At 40.1% G+C, this 17,363-nt stretch overlaps 1 protein-coding gene across 3 annotated transcripts in view; it reads right to left on the bottom strand.

The window, feature by feature from the left end:
- The window catches only part of MMUT (methylmalonyl-CoA mutase), a 35,234-nt gene that overhangs the window by 9,818 nt on the left and 8,053 nt on the right, over nucleotides 1–17,363 (bottom strand). The window contains exons 5-9 of one of the 3 annotated variants that reach the window (XM_073335751.1): nucleotides 16,720–16,891; nucleotides 13,796–14,044; nucleotides 11,790–11,901; nucleotides 8,719–8,834; nucleotides 7,966–8,081 (exon numbers count right to left, since the gene is read on the bottom strand). In XM_073335751.1, the coding sequence (XP_073191852.1) occupies nucleotides 7,966–8,081; nucleotides 8,719–8,834; nucleotides 11,790–11,901; nucleotides 13,796–14,044; nucleotides 16,720–16,891 (765 nt within the window). The remainder of the gene's footprint in view (nucleotides 1–7,965; nucleotides 8,082–8,718; nucleotides 8,835–11,789; nucleotides 11,902–13,795; nucleotides 14,045–16,719; nucleotides 16,892–17,363) is intronic. The other 2 variants (XM_073335752.1, XM_073335753.1) reach the window with 2 other exon arrangements.

Genomic DNA, 17,363 nt, shown 5'->3' with positions numbered 1-17,363 from the left:
CTACAACCTATCCTGAAGGACGATCCCTCACTCTCACAGATCTTGGGAGAGAGGCCAGTCCTTGCTTACAGACAGCCCCCAACCTGAAGCAAATATTCACCAGCAACCACACACACCACACAACAAAAACACTAACCAAGGAACCTATCCTTGCAACAAAACCCGTTGCCAACTCTGTCCACTTATCTATTCACGGGACACCATCATAGGACCTAATCACATCAGCCATATTATCAGAGACTCGTTCACCTGCACATCTATCAATGTGATATATGCCATCATGTGCCAGCAATGCCCCTCTGCCATGTACATTGGCCAAACCAGACAGTCTCTACGTAAAAGAATAAATGGACACAAATCAGACGTCAAGAATTACAATATTCAAAAACCAGTCAGAGAACACTTCAATCTCCCTGGTCACTCGATTACAGACCTAAACGTTGCAATACTACAACAAAAAAACTTCAACAACAGACTCCAACGAGAAACTGCTGAATTGGAACTAATTTGCAAACTGGACACCATTAAATTAGGCTTGAATAAAGATTGGGAGTGGATGGGTCATTACACAAAGAAACTATTTCCCCATGCTTATTTTTTCTCCCTACTGTTACTCACACCTTCTTGTCAACTGTTGAAAATGGGCCATCCTGATTATGACTACAAAAGTTTTTTTTCCCTCCTGATGATAATAGCTTACCTTAACTGATTACTCTCGTTATAGTCGGTATGGCAACGCCCATTTGTTCATGTTCTCTGTGTATATCTATCTATTTATATCTTCCTACTGTATTTTCCACTACGTGCATCCGATGAAGTGGGTTTTAGCCCACAAAAGTTTATGCTCAAATACATTTGTTAGTCTCTAAGGTGTCACAAGTACTCCTCGTTCTTTTTGCTGATACAGACTAACACGGCTACCACTCTGAAACCAGCCCTATGCTTGGCATCCAATATGTCCTGAAGATGACTTCCTAATGTATTCACAGGAATCCAAAAGTAAATCTCATGTAGATCTCTTGCCTCCAGCAAATCCTCAGCTATCTTTTGCTCTGTCCTTCCCACACACTACTTTTAACACATCTGTTGTATATTTGGCAGACTTAGCTATGTGATTATAAAAGGTAACTACTGAACACCACAGGCCTAAATTCCACTCTACTGTAAATGGTCACAAGTCCTACTTTGTGGACATAAGTAGGACTTGTGTAGGACCTGAGCTGAATATCACCCTTTATTGGCCTGTCTTCACTAGACAATTACACCAAGTTAGAACAAAACCTTACCTACCAGGACACTGGCCACAACTTTGCTATTATTATAAAGAGTGACAAATCATATTCAACACTGTATCAGCTGGTCATGGGTAAAGCCTGGCTAACTAATCCCAGTTAAGCATATATTTTCATGTTAGTCAAGGTGCACATCTTTTATCTTATGGATACTGCAGGTAAACCTTTCAAAAATGCCTAAGTGACTCAGGACTCTTATGTATTTTGGACAATTTTTAAAAGTGCTTAACTGGAACTTCTGAAAGCATGTTTACCCTGAAAATAAGGCTATTCTTATTTTTGTGAATTACGTATTTTATTTATAATTCATCCTAAAACTTTAAAATACACTGCAAGAAAAGCAATAGTCTAAACTGTTTCTCTTTGTGCTGTTGTAAACCAGAGGTCCGCTTAACCAGGAGATCTTCAATGATCTAAAATTCAAAAAAGAATCCTACAAAAAGTGGAAACTAGGTCAAATTACAAAGGATGAATATAAACAAATAACAGAAGTATGTAGGGACAAAATTAGAAATGCCAAGGCACAAAACGGGATCAAACTAGCTAGAGCACGGGTGGGCAAACTATGGCCTCATTCAGCCCATCAGACATTTTTATCTGGCCCTCGAGCTCCCGCCATGGAGTTGGGTCGGGGGCTTGCCCCACTCTCCCCACCCAGCGCTCCCCAGCCCCCGACTCACAATTCCCTTGATAAGCACCATCTTCCGGCACACATAGCCACACTGCGTAGACACGACTTCATCTTGCTGTTTCCAGGATCAAAACCCCGCCCCTATGTGGCAGTTCCCCGCCACGTGGCAGTGCACCCAATCCCTTCCTGGTCTCCAAGCTGGGTCAGGTTGCAAAAGTGCTTTGGAGGACAGGATTAAAATTCAAAATGATCTGGACAAACTGGAGAAATGGTCTGAAGTAAACAGGATGAAATTCAATAAGGACAAATGCAAAGTACTCCACTTAGGAAAGAACAAATCAGTTGCACACATACAAAATGGGGAATGACTGCCTAGGAAGGAGTACTGTGGAAAGGGATCTTGGGGTCATAGTGGACCAAGGTAAATGAGAGCCAAGAGTGTAACACTGTTGCAAAAAAAGTGAACATAATTCTGGGCTGTATTAGCAGGAGTGTTGTAAGCAAGACACAAGAAGTAATTCTTCTGCTCTACTCCACGCTGATTAGGCCCCAACTGGAGTAGTGTGTCCAGTTCTGGGTGCCACATTTCAGGAAAGATGTGGACAAACTGGAGAAAGTCCAGAGAAGAACAACAAAATGATTAAAGGGCTAGAAAACATGACCTATGAGGGAAGATTGAAAAAAATTGGGTTTGTTTAGTCTGGAAAAGAGAAGACAGAGGGGACATGATAACAGTTTTCAAGTACATAAAAGGTGGTTACAAGGAGGAGAGAGAAAAATTGTTCTTCTTAACCTCTGAGGATAGGACAAGAAGCAATGGACTTAAATTGAAGCAAGGGAGGTTTAGGTTGGACATTAAGAAAACTTCCTAACTGTCAGGGTGGTTAAGCACTGGAATAAATTGCCTAGGGAAGTTGTGGAATCTCCATCATTGGAGATTTTTAAGAGCAGGTTAGACAAAACACTTGTCAGGGATGGTCTAGATAATACTTAGTCTTGCCATGAGTGCAGGGGACTGGACTAGATGACCTCTCAAGGTCCCTTCCATTCCTATGCTTCTAAAATCAGAAGAACAAGAAACATAATTCAAGCACACATCTACATGGAAGATGCACCCTGCTTTAAAAGGGAGCCAGCAATCTGAAGTTAAATGTTACTAGAGCGATCTTCATCTAACCTCACAGCTTTCTTCAGAAGGAAAGAAAGGTGTTATGCCACTATCAGCCAAGAGAGTGCTTTAAAACAGAAGCGAAAAAATTGACCATTTGTATCCCAAAATCCATTTAGGTCAGGCTGCAATCTACCGAGACAATGTCTGGCGCTACAGATCTGGGTTCTGTTTTTGGATTGGTTGCTGACTCATCACATGACTTTGGCAAGTCACTTAATTTTTCAAAAATGCAGTTTACCTTTCAGCAACATTACATCTATTTTACAATGTCGTCAGAGAAATAAAATTGACAGCTTGATTTTCAGAGGGCCTGAGCACCAACAGTTCTTACTGAAGTTAATGAGAGAAGTCAGCATGCACCTCTTTTATAGATCAGGCTGTTAATGCTTGTATAGCATTTTGCAATCCTAAAAGGTGCTATAAAACTGAAAAATATTATTAAATTAATGAACAGGTCCTTGTGTCTGAACAGGAGCAGTTATTTTCTCGGAGGCATTAGTGGCAACATAAAACACAACGGAACCACCAAGTCAATTTCACATATGTGCTGATGGATACTATAGATTAAGTATTTGTGGCTGTTTGGTAGCCCATTGGCCTCATAAATTTAGGTGTGCATTTCTAATCAAACTCTGTGAGGCCAATGGACAGAAACAGATTTTTTTTAAAAAAAATCTGAATTTTCAAAATAAGTAAGTGTAGGGGGTAAATTTTAATATGAAAGAAAGAGCTACGATGCCAGCTAATCAGGATTTCTTTCTGAATGAACTAACAATTTACCACTAGATTGTCATTCTTAAATAGCTACATAATTGACATTAAAGCAGAACTGAGTAACAGACTGAAACCTGGGCTTCATGGTTTCTGAGTAAGATGCATGGAAAACTAAAGTAGATTGGTGAAATAACAAAGGAACAAAATTATTGTAAACTAGATTTGTTAAATCTGGAGAATGTATGATTAATGACATGTGACAGACTACATCTAGCAGGTCTGATATGAGTTCATTTAAATAATTGGTCTTGCATATTTAAATTGATATGTTTCTATATCCTGAGTCATGCCACATGTAAAGCACCTTTCTCCCTTTGTGTGATAATGAAGTACTGCACAAGGAGTTTACATCTGCTAGCTCCAGAAAGGAAAATATTAACCCGCAATGCGTAAGAAGTTGGTGTTCTCAAGAGTCTGACTGGAAGAAAGTATAAGCATTGACAATGAACCTTTTCAAAGACGAGAAGGAAGATGGGGAATAATTAATTCCATACTAAAGAGGTACATGAAGAGACAATGGCCTCACATTTGTGCATTTCAGAGTTGGAAGAGAAATGTAATCACTTGACAGCGGTTTTATCAAGTGTTCTCATCAGACCCTCAAATATAAAGCTGGTCTTTGGGAGAATAAAAGTATACTCTCTGTAAACTGAATGAGGATTGACGAACATATTGTTCTGGGATATGTTTTACACCTCTCTAGGATACTGACCTAAGACAACCTTTGAACTTTGGGTCAGACAAATTAAGTTTTTTGCTGAACCATAGATAATATTTTCAATACTCTAACATATGGGTATTGCTTCTGAAGCAATATATTTGGCTATAGTTTAAAGCAGCTTTTGTCACTACCTTTATATTATGCTTTCCTCTGTTACTGCAGTTTACCAACAACAGCTGATTATACTTAAGAAATCTTTACTTGGCTTTGGACTTCTACTAATTGTGTCATTTACTAATACATACTTCTGAGAGAAGCTATATCTGACCTCAGGAGACAGATGGAAGTAACCAATGTCCTCCCTATAAAGTCTGAGGAGGTTGTGATCAGCCTCCAATTGTGAGGGTCCAGTTCGTAATGTGGGGAGAATCAAATGACCTGAACACCACCAGACAGACACTGTTATAATGAACATGGGCTCCAATCCCAGTCAAGTGGGTAGAACCTTGCACTCAGTCTTACACTGTTGAGTTAAAAACTACCGTTAGGTTTTGTTGCTCAAACCATATTCCTAGTAGGTCTAGTTAGTTATTTTCAAACTATTTCACACTAACAGATCTCAGTTTTTACAAAACTTTCCATTACTTTGTAACTAAAATCCATTTAGTTTTGATTACTCAGATTCAAATGCAATATTATATATTCATTTTATTTTCTTCTACCTCCACAATTTTAAATTCCGCTAAGAGTCAAATCATCCCACATCCCTGTCAAATTTAATCTGAATGTTGAAAGGTAATTTAGATAAATATGTAGGCTCACCTAAAGCCCATCCAAGAACTGAAATCCCAGAGATAGTTTTCCATCAGCTGTCACTGACTATTTAAATCATTTTGTTCATTTCACAGAATCAATGTGTCATGTTCATAAAGGTCAACAAGAAAATGTCAATACTCATTCATCCACATTTATTGCAATGCACCCATATCAAATAACTACTGGAAAATTAGCGAAATGGAGGAAGAGGGAAACAAAGTCATTTCAGACTCTGTTTTAGAAATTCAGGTTTCTTTGACAAGGATTGTGACTCATATTTGCATCGTACTGGTCTATATTTATAACACCAGTCATTTCAACGGGTTCCAAACTGTTTAGAATCTAATCTGCTGCTTCTGCCAGGGTCAGAGGCTGGCATCTTCTTCCCTCCCCCTCTGCCCATCTCTGCAGGGGCAATCCTTTCCCTGCTGTTCCTGGGAGTGTAGGTAGCTGGGTTCTCTCTTATTCTGCATTCCAACCATCTATTGCTCTGTTAATTTAAACATTAAACTGGCCCTTATGTCCAGAGGCTTCACTGGCTAATAGGAGCAGGATGTGACTCTACTGGACACTGATTGCTGATTATTGGAAGGGTCTTGCAGTGCACCTACTGCCTATAGATAATCCTTAATTGCTAAAGGGTTTTCTCCATAACCTCTCAAAAGGCAGGGGACCCACACACATGGGGTTTGTTAATCAAAAGTAAGGTTCTATAGTGATGTGTTTACTAGTGGTACATTCATCTATTAGATGAAACATTCCAAAATATTCTTCTGCACAGGCATTAAGTAGTGCCATTGATTATCAATCTCTTATTAGTCTATCTACTTTCCAGTAAACATTTGTCCACATTTCCATACTAGTCAGTGCAGTTCTGTTCAACAGCACAGTGCTTAAGGACAAGTATACTGCAGGACAATAACAAAGCTACAGAGAACTAACTGGGGAATTATGATGATGACATTAACTCCTGTGAGGTCCAATATTACCTTCCAGTGATGTTGCCAACTCCAAGAGTTGTGATGACATGCTTCAGAGGGAGTTGTGACAAGCTCTCCTCTTTTGAAAGGAGATGTTTGCACATATGGTTGTTGCGGATGAAGTAGTGGTAGAATCAGAGTGAAGATGGAAGGCTAAAGATCTGCTCTAAGGATGTGGATATGCAATTAAGTTTGATTTGCTCATTTTTGGCCCATCCACGTTATTAAGGGGCACTTTCGGCACTGTGACTGCATTAGAAACCTCCAGGAGCACATGCAGAGGACAAACGGGAGACAGTCCAAAGACCAAAACTCAGCTTGAAATAGCAACTAAGGGTATGTCTATACTGCAATAAAAGACTTGCAGTATGGCCGCAACTGGTCTGGGCTCACTGGACTTGAGCTGCTGGGCTTTAATATTGCAGTGTAGACATTTTGGCTAGGGCTGAAGCCTCGGCTCTGAGACCCCCATGAGGGGGAGTGTTTTAGAGCCTGGGCTCCAGCCTGAATGCATGCACTGCTATTTTTAGCCCCAGAGCCCAAGCCCCACGTGCCTGAGTCAGCTGACTCAGGCTCCGAGACTCAGTGTGGTGGGTTATTTTTAATCGCAGAGTAGACATAGCCTAAACCATTGTTAATGTGGCTGAGATGAGAATGGTGAATGACTACAGAAGATGCTTTACTACTTGAGACAAAGACAGCAAGTGCTTTTGAATAAAGTAGATACGAGTTTTCTATATTAGTCAGAAATGTTTTCACACCAATTTGTGGTGCAAGGAAGGAGGAAAAAACAGAGTGTGATAAGATTTTTTTTCTCCATCCCTTTTCACATCTCAGACACTTTTCATGCTCTCTGACCCGTAAAACAGCAAAGCAGTACATCAAGGAAACCCGTTCATAGTCTGAAACTGATAAGAGCTTGAGCTGTAAACAGAATTTGTGTCAACAGCAACTTTTTAGGGGTAATTTTATTCCCAATATTGCCCTTGAAAATAAATTAATCATAGTTTTAAGAGACTGAAAAAGTAGTTGTATTTGGCTAACACCACCAAACCACAGCAAAGGGTATGCCCATCTGGGCCTCTGAAACACACACCTTCATGGTCAAGGATATTATCCTGCATTAAAAAAAAAAAAAATGTATCCCATTTAAAAGCCAAAAGGGTGTATCTATCTGTGATGTATTAAATATGGCAACTTACATATCCAAGAATTATTGGAAAAGTTGAAAGAAATAAAAGGAGTGGATGTGTCATTACACAAAGTAAAACTATTTCCCCATGTTTATTTTTTCCCCTCTCCTGTTCCTCGCACGTTCTTGTCAACCGCTGGAAATGCCCATCTTGATTATCACTACAAAAGGTTTTTTTTCCCTCTCCTGCTGGTAATAGCTCACCTTAACTGATCACTCTCGTTATAGTGTGTATGGTAATGCCCATTGTTTCATGTTCTCTGCGTATATAAAATCGTCCTACTGTATTGTCCACTGCATGCATCCGATGAAGTGGGCTGTAGCCCACGAAAGCTTATGCTCAAATAAATTTGTTAGTCTCTAAGGTGCCACAAGTACTCCTGTTCTTTTTAAAGGGAAACAGTCAACTTTTAACACTGGTTACGTTTTCCAACTTTTCTTACTCTACCTCATGCGTGCTGCTTCCACTGCCAGTGCCAATAGGTTGCCTTGACCTGTGGCAGCACATTCTGTTAGTGCAGTGAGACACTGCTGGGCTGCTGCTTCATCTCTGCTTGCTTTTACCTTAGATGAAGGAGAGAAAAATACTCAGTTCAAGTAAGCAACTATAAGGCAATCAAGGAATTCCAATATGAGCCTGGTAAGGTTCCCTGGTCGAAGATGCCTGTATTGGAATCAAATAAGAATACAGCTATCATCAGTATGTTGAAGGTTGCTACTTTATTGTTGAACCTCCTCGGTGCAGATACTACATATTATACCAAACTGAATTTTTTCTTTTGTCATCTTGACAAATATCCAGCAGAGGTCATGATCAGACCAAACTCATCTCTCTGTGTGTGAGGGAGGATTTGAACCCAAGCATCCAATGGTAAAAGGCTCGAGAATCCACTACATCATTTCCTTCTTGCTGGAAAGAGCCATGGTTTAATTTAAATTCAGTTTAACTTTTGTTTAATCTAACTAAATAAGGAGAACAATAAGCAAAATGCAAAGAATCTAGATTTCAGGAATCAGCCTCAGAGGAGAAACTGAAGTGCTACAGACAGCGTCTGTCTCTAAATTGCTGAGTTTAAGAACAGTTTGGCGCTCTTAAAAATGTTTTTTTTTTTTGGCAAATAGAAAATTCACTGAAGAAAATTTCACACAGAGCTACTTAAAATACAACAAGAATTTGCATTTTCAAAAAAGTACCACCTACCTTTTCAAGCTTCTCAATCTGCTTGGTTCGGACTGAACTGTTATCAATAGCCAAAACTTCAACTGTCTCTTCTTTTTCTAACTGGTACTTGTTTACTCCAACAATTACTTCAGAACCTGTTGATTTCCCACACAAAGATCAAGAATTTAGGCTATATTCAAAACTGCTGAGCTTTTTGGAAAGGTTACAATATTTTATATAGCTAGGTAAGTGATTGTTTGATGTTTTAAATGAAATACTATGTATTTTAGGCAGTCCTACCTTCCAAAGCATTTAAAACTTCTCTCAAGAAAGGATTTAAGTTTACACTTGTCACATTTTATTATGAAGATGATCAAATGTAAGAATATTTGACTGTTTTTTATGCTGAAAAGTGACATGTAAAAATGGCATGTTCTTTCTCCTTAAATCTACCTGCAGTCAGAATCACATCTACTTACTTTACTAAATATTTTTAATGACAGGAGCATCGTATGTAAGACATGGGAGATAACTGTTCCACTCTACTTAGCACTGGTGAGGTCCTAGCTGGAGTACAAGGTCTACTTTTGGGCACCACACTTTAAAAAAGATGTGAACAAACTGGAGAGAGAGTCCAACAACCAAATGGAGAGCAAAAAATGAGGAGGAAAGTTTGAAAGAACTGGGCATGTTTAGTCTAAAAAAAGAGAAGATGGAAGGGGGACCTAGTCACAGTCTTAATAGGTAAATAGATACACAGACTATGCTCAGAGATTGTGCCACACTCAGAGAAACTGTGAAACCACCTGATCAACATCCTCTACAGCAAACAAGGAAAGATTAAGAATGAGCTCTCAAAACTGGATACTCTCATAAAAAAAACCAACCTTCCACACAAACTTCCTCATGGATAGATTTTACAAAAACTAGACAAGTCATTTCCAACACAAACTTTGCTTCTCTACAAAGGAAAAAGAACACTAAGCTATCTAAACAGCTACATGCCACAAGGAGCCACAACAATAGTTCCCTTAACCCACCCAGCAATATCGTTAATCTTTCCAGCTATACTCTTAGACCAGCAGAAGAGTCTGTCCTATCTCGGGGCCTCTCCTTTTGTCCCTCCACCCCCACGAACATGATACAGTTCTGTGGTGACCTAGAATCCTACTTTCGACATCTCCGACTCAAAGAATATTTCCAGCACACCTCTGAACAACATACTAACCCACAGAATCCTTCCTACCAACGCTACAAAAAGAAGGATTCTGCGTGGACTCCTCCTGAAGGTCGAAACAACACTTCTACACAGATTGCTTCCATCGATGTGTATGGGCTGAAATTGTGGAAAAGCAGCATCACTTGCCCCATAACCTCAGCCGTGCTGAACACAATGCCATCAACAGCCTCAGGAACAACTCTGACATCATAATCAAAAAGGCTGACAAGGGAGGTGCTGTCATCATCATGAATAAGCTGGAATATGAACGAGAGACTACTAGGCAGCTCTCTAACTCCACATTCTACAGGCTATTATCCTCTGATCCCACTGAGGATTACCAAAAGAAATTACACCATCTGCTCAAGAAACTCCCTGAAAAAGCACAGGAACAGATCTGTGCAGACACATGCCTAGAACCCTGACCGGGGTATTCTATTTGCTACCCAAGATCCATAAACCTGGAAATCCTGGACACCCCATCATCTCAGACATTGGCACCCTAACAGCAGGATTGTCTGGCTATATGGACTCTCTGCTCAGGCCCTATGCTACCAGCACTCCCAGCTATCTTTGAGACACCACCGACTTCCTGAGGAAACTGCAATCCATCGGTGATCTTCCAAAAAACACCATCGTGGTCACTATGGGTGTAGGTAGGTGGAATATTGAAGGGGGGACAGAGGAGAGGGGCTCTGTGAGCTGCACTTTAATGGTAAAAGTTGGCTACCCCTGTTCTATACACATCTTAAATTACTACTGAGCAGAAGTTCTCAGACTGTGGCCTATAGTGCATGTGAACGCTTTCTGGGGGTCCATAAGATTCCCCCGTTTTGCCTGCAAAAGTTGTGCACTTATGAAGACTTTGACCAATTTTAGTATAGATACACACATGATTTTTTAAAAATTGGAACAAGGATGGTGGGGGAGGGAAGGGACTGGATTGCTAAGTATGATGGGTGTGGAAACTTTCATCTCTAAATCAAAGTCCTAGTCTTTGACAAATAATGTGAAGATGCTTTAAATCTCAGTTTCCTCAGAAACTACAATGTATGACCAAACAATTTAACATTCTATTTTTAGCTGACTGGGGTTTTATAACAGGTTGTGTTTCCAAAGTCGACTAACATTAACTGCCTCGCATTAACTAAAAGACTATAACCACCATTTAAAAATAAATTCATCTTGGTAGAAAAAAAAAAAAGACACAGAACCTCTGTTTGTTGTTCCTTACTACTCTGAATTAAAGATCTCCTTTAAATGTATTTTCCAAATAAAAGAGATCATATAATAAAGCTCCTTTATTTGGTGGTTTCTGTACCTTTTCTATTTTTTTTAATATTTGAAATGAGATTAAGAAAATGGAAAGTAGACATATACCAAAGGGCCGGATTTTCCTCCAATCCAAGTCAATGGGAGTTTGGCCATTGTTATAAGAGAACAAAAGTTGCTTAAAGCTCAGATAGAAATTTTGCCAGCCACATTCATTAATGACATCTGCTGGCGGTTATATTTTTACTTCAATAGCCATGATTTAAGATACACTATTACAAAATTCAGGCAAGTTCATTGCTATTCATTGTAGGATATTCCTTCACCATGTGGTCTAAAGCTTTGTCTAACCTAGTTTTAAATGTGTCAAGCAATCTGGCTTTCATCACTTCCTGTGGGAGATTATTTCACAGACTAATAGACCCTTCTCAAGAAGTTTTCACTCATATTCAACCTAAAATTTCTCATTTTATTAATTACATTCCATTATCCCTAGTCTAAGAAGTGAAAATTAATTAAAACACTGTTTAAAGCTCAGATCTCCAAACAAAAAAACATAACATTTTAAAACAGTACCTCCGGAGTTAAGTTCTCTCTCTCCCCCACTCTCTGCCCTTACCAGAATCGATCCTGGCTTGTCGTCGGGCAGCACATTCTTCAATCCGGAGTTTGGGAATTCCCTCAGCTACAGCTTTGGCCATTCCACCCATTTCTTCAATCTCATTAATAAGCTAAGAAAGGTAACGAGAATAAATTAAGAGAATGGTTAGTAGCAAGATTCATGAAACCCACTTTTTACAGTCAGTATTATCTAAATCCTTATTAGTACAATTACCTAAAAGTCTCATGCTTTAAATTAATAATCTACCTATATTTGTATAATTTAGCTTTCTTACTTTAAACACAAAAAGAAAAAAAACAGTGTATTAATGCATGTTATTTTACAAAGCAAATAAGAAACAGATTTCCTGCTCCTTCACCTCTGCTCTTGAACGGTATCCAATTTGAGTCCCACATCCTGCAACTAACTCTTCTTGGGCAGAACTTCTGCACCCATGCAGAGCCACACTGACTTTAATGGGGCTCTGTATGGAGTCCCATGATCCCCTCATATGGAGACAGTTGCAGAATTAAGGTCTAAAGCCTCAAACTTGCAAATGGTTATACTTATAACTTTACCCATCTGAGTAGTCCCATTGACATCAGTAGAACTACTTATGCAAGTAAAGGTTTCAGAGTAACAGACGTGTTAGTCTGTACTCATGTCCACGCTAGAACGACGGTTATTTGTACCACGTTATCTTCAAGTCTTGCTCTGCTATTGCTGCAGGCTGTGCCCTGCTGCTCTTCTCCCCACAGCCTTAGCTCCCACTCCGTAAACCCCCAACCTGTTACACACAGGGTGTTTAAGATGCTCTTCCACAATACACCCCCTGAGGTCTTCTGGCAGGAAGTGTATGGGGAGGGGAAGAGATGCTGTACCAAAAAACAGTTCTAATCCTTATAGTCTCAGGTAGATTGCTGCAATCTATAGACTGCAGCACCTTAGTTGAGATTGTAGACGCTTAGGTGTGCACATGGGTGGAACATCTCACCTTCATTTCCCATTGAATTTCCCTGGGAGATGCAAGCACCCAATCAGGATCCTATTAGAGGGCACCAAAAATCAGAGGTCTCCAGACTTAACAGGTCTGGCTCATTTGTCCAATGTGGAAATATTTCCCTTTAGAATGTGTTTAATTCCAAATATGTACTGTATTCTCCTAGGCCTTAACCTAGCAAACTCCTGTATTAGCAGGAGTGTTGTAAGCAAGAAACGAGAAGTAATGCTTCTGCTCTACCCTGTGCTGATTAGGCCTCAACTGGAGTATTGTGTCCTGTTCTGGGAGCCACGTTTCAGGAAAGATGTGGACAAATTAGAGAAAGTCCAGATAAGAGCAACAAAAATAATTAAAGGTCTAGAAAACATGACCCATGAGGGAAGATTGGAAAAATTGGGTTTGTTTAGTCTGGAAAAGAGAAGACTGAGAGGGGATGTGATAGTGGTTTTCAAGTACATAAAAGGTTGTTACAAGGAGGAGGGAGAAGAATTGTTCTTCTTAACCTCTGAGGATAGGACAAGAAGCAGTGGGCTTAAACTGTAGCAAGGGAGGTTTAGGTTGGACACAAGGAAAAAACTTCCTGTCAGGGTGGTTAAGCACTAGAATAAATTGCCTAGGGAGGTTATGGAATCACCATGATTGGGGATTTTTAAGAGCAGGTTAGACAAACACCCGTCAGGAATAGTCTAGATAATACTTCGCCCTGCCATGAGTGCAGGGGACTAGACCAGATGACCTCTCAAGGTCCCTTCCAGTCCTATGATTCTATAAAACCACTTAAATGCATCTGTAACGCTAGGCAGTGAGTAGTCCTACTCACTTCAATGGGACTATGCATGTTTAAAGCTATACTCATGCGTAACATGCTGTGCTGGATTTGGACTTTAATGGTAGGGAACTTAAAAATAAATGCAATACACTGTTCCCTTTTAAGAATCTACTCTCACACCAAATAGCTGCTTAAAAGGCATTTCTTAAAACAGTCAGTGCCCTGTAATTAAAAAAACCCTGCAGCACAACTGACCTTTAAAGCAGCCTCACAGACATCATTGGTAAGGGATTCCATCAAGTAGGAACCCCCCCATGGATCTGCCACTTTAGGAATGCCAGACTCCTCCTGTATAATAATCTGGGTATTCCGAGCAATGCGAGCACTTTTCACTGTAGGCAAACCCAAGGCTTCATCAAATGAATTTGTATGCAAAGACTGAGTACCTCCAAATACGGCTGCCATTGCTTCAACTGCAGTACGGATAACATTGTTGTAGGGATCCTAAAAGCAAAAGGAAATCTCTGAAGCACGAAGTGGCTGCCATGTAACTGAGATGGTTATTTTATCCTCAAACAAATGGATTGAAAAAAGTGTTAGGTTTTTGGTATAACTGGATCATAAAAATGTATATTATACAAAAACCAGCCAAATTAGAAAAAGAAAAGAGCAGTCATATGAATGCCACCAAATTGATACATATAAGGAACCTTCTATTGAAAGATGAAGATCCACAAACAAACATCCAAATTATAAAGGTATTGGCCAAGTAAATAAAACAATATCCTTCTAATCCCTCGTGGCATCTCATAGGTTTGTCATTCAAATGATCAGACAGTTTTTGATTTCACATTTCTAGGTGGATTCACTGTTTGTACTTATTCAGTGCCTTTTATCAGAGGGCCTAAAAAAGCCACTGCTTTAAGTCAGTTAATAAAGCCGCTCTTTTATTATACTTATTTTACAGAAAAATAAATGATTTGTGAAAGGTCATACACCAAGAGCTGAAAAAGAATCTAAGCAATTCCAACCCTCCCTCCAAGTTCTTTGCTCTACATACTATCCCTTACTGTTTTTTTTTTTTGACTGCTTTAGAACCTGTTGAAAGTTTTTAATCTAAATATCACTTTTTCATTTTGTTTAGAGTAATAATTTAGATGGAGAATACATTTATGCATATCACAAAAAAAGGCTATGTTACTTTTTCATTTGGAAAAGTGACAGCAACAGGATTTTGAAAAGATTGTGTTGAATTAGCTGCCACAGAATGCTCATATTAGTACAATGAATGCAAGGAACTCATTAACTTGTGCAAATAAAATTATACAAATACTACAGAATTAATAAAAACGACATTTCTCAGTTCAGTTTATCAAGTTCCACATACATAACTCATTTAAAAACCAGGCACAGCTCTACTTCTCCACAGATAATACACATACTGAGGTGATCTGAGGGGACGGTAGAATGATTAGATTTAGACAAAACTACAAAAAATGAATTCCGATCTTGTACAGAAGGATTTTCCTCTCTTTAGCACATGGGACTGGAAAGACTAAAGAAACAATTAAGGGAGGATGCCAAGATGGAAAGCAAACAGGAAAGCCCAGAAAAAAAAAAAAGTACACTTTAGGCATGAAATTAGGATTAATTTATTTGCTCATTAGGGCACTTCTTTTCACACAATATCTGCCCCAGGAGGAAGTCTGTACATTTCTCGTACATAACAAATGTGAAACATACATGGCCATATTCAGGGCAGCTGAACTTCTCTTCAGGCTCATTCACACAAGAAAGTTTAAGTAGTTTTAAAAAAAAATGATATAGTTAAACCAGTGCAAAAAGGTTGTGTATGAATGACTTATTTTGGTTTAGCTCAAATCAACTGGGAACAGGTGTATCTAACATATGCTGGATCACGTCTTGTTTAGACAAAGCCCTTACATTCTGCCCATTCACAAACATGGACATTACTGCGCAGAACAGGCTGTGGGAAGGGTTTGTAAATCTGCACTCTAGTAACACTTGGACAATATTCAAACAATAGTTTCTATTCTATCTAACCAGTAGGATACATCAGTCACCATAGTATGCAGTTGTCACTAGTTTAACCTGTGACTGGAGTTGATTTAAGTTCTGAATTCATTTGTGGTGTCTCATTTTTTTGTGGGGCTGCATCATATTAGCTGAGTCAGCATATTTTGTTGATGCTGCCCCTTAAATTTCTGATTTGGATATGGACATGATGTCAGATACAAAACATTTCCAGATGAAAGAAATACAGATATTTAAATGAGAAATGTTTTAGTCTGATCTCTTTTAACTTAGTCACAAAGTCATCCTGGGCAGCATGTAAATGAGGACATCACAGAGCCCCAAAGCTATTAGATCTGCTACACTGCTGTCTCAATAAAGCATCAGACGGGCAGGCATACAGTAAAAGCTGTGTTATCCAGACCTGTACCAACCGGAAAGCTCTATAAACTGACATTTCTAATCTTCATAGAAAGTTCAGTTTATAGTCCAGTTGGTGCGGGGCTGGCAGACCCCCTACCTGGCTCCGCGTGGCTCCCCAGAAGCAGCATGTCCCTGCTTCTCCTAGGCGGAGGGATGGCCACGAGGGGTTTGGAGTGCGGGTGTGGGGAGGGGCATGGACTCTGGAAGGGAGCTTGGGTGTGGGAGGAGGTTCAGGGGAAGGGGTTGGGCGCAGGAGAGGGTGCGGGATGCCGGACCCAGGGGGTGCTCACCTCAGCTGGCTCCACCAAGTGGCAGCCTGTTTCTGCTGTTCCTAGGCAGAGGCATGGGTAGGCAGCCCCGAGCACCGGCTCTGCAGCTCCCATTGCCCGAGAACTGCAGCCAGTGGAAGCTGTGGGGGCGGCGCCTGTGGGTGGAGGCAGTGTGCACAGCTGCCTGCCGCGCCTCCGACTAGGAACAGGTCGCCATTTCTGGGGAGCCGCCCGAGGTGAGCTCCCCCCAGATCCGGCATCCCACACCTCCTCCTGCACCCAAACTCCCTCCCTCTTAGTTAACTGACATTTTTCACTTACTGGCACCCTCTATTTCCCCAACATGCTAAATAAAAGAAGCTTTTACTGTATTAGTATGTATGAATCAGTAGAACAGTTTTACTCCTAAGAAGATCACATTTGTAGAAAAGCATTTAAAATTCAAAATCCAACCTGCTCGGTAAGGGACCATCCTGAGGTCTGACAATGAGCTCTTAGAAGAAGAGATTTGGGTTCCTTGGGCTGAAACATTTTCTCTATTAATTGAGCCCAAAGCCGTCGCCCAGCTCTTAGCTTAGCTATTTCCATGTAGAAGTTCATACCAATTCCCCAGAAGAAAGACAGTCTGCAATAAGAGCACATGTCCAGGACTTTAATTGTATAGGATAATGAGCAATATAGTTCCCAGAATTCTCCATTTTTATTGAGGAAGAACAGCAGTCTCTAGGATCACCATCTGGCCCTAAAAAGAAAAGGAGTACTTGTGGCACCTTAGAGACTAACCAATTTATTTGAGCATAAGCTTTCGTGAGCTACAGCTCACTTCATTGGATGCATACTGTGGAAAGTGTAGAAGATCTTTTTATATACACACAAAGCATGAAAAAACACCTCCTCCCACCCCACTCTCCGGCTGGTAATAGCTTATCTAAAGTGGTCACTCTTAGTTTTATTTTTGAGAATACAGACTAACACGGCTGCTACTCTGAAGGCTGTCAAAATAAATAGTAATTACCTACTTCACAGGGTGGCACAGAGACTTAATGCTTGTAAGGATTGGCTGGGATGATTTAATTGGGGATTGGTCCTGCTTTGAG

Source organism: Lepidochelys kempii, chromosome 3 (assembly GCF_965140265.1).
Source record: "Lepidochelys kempii isolate rLepKem1 chromosome 3, rLepKem1.hap2, whole genome shotgun sequence".
Lineage (NCBI taxonomy): Eukaryota > Metazoa > Chordata > Testudines > Cheloniidae > Lepidochelys > Lepidochelys kempii.
Note: the sequence above shows the minus strand (reverse complement) of the source record. Positions and strands in the feature narration are given on the sequence as shown.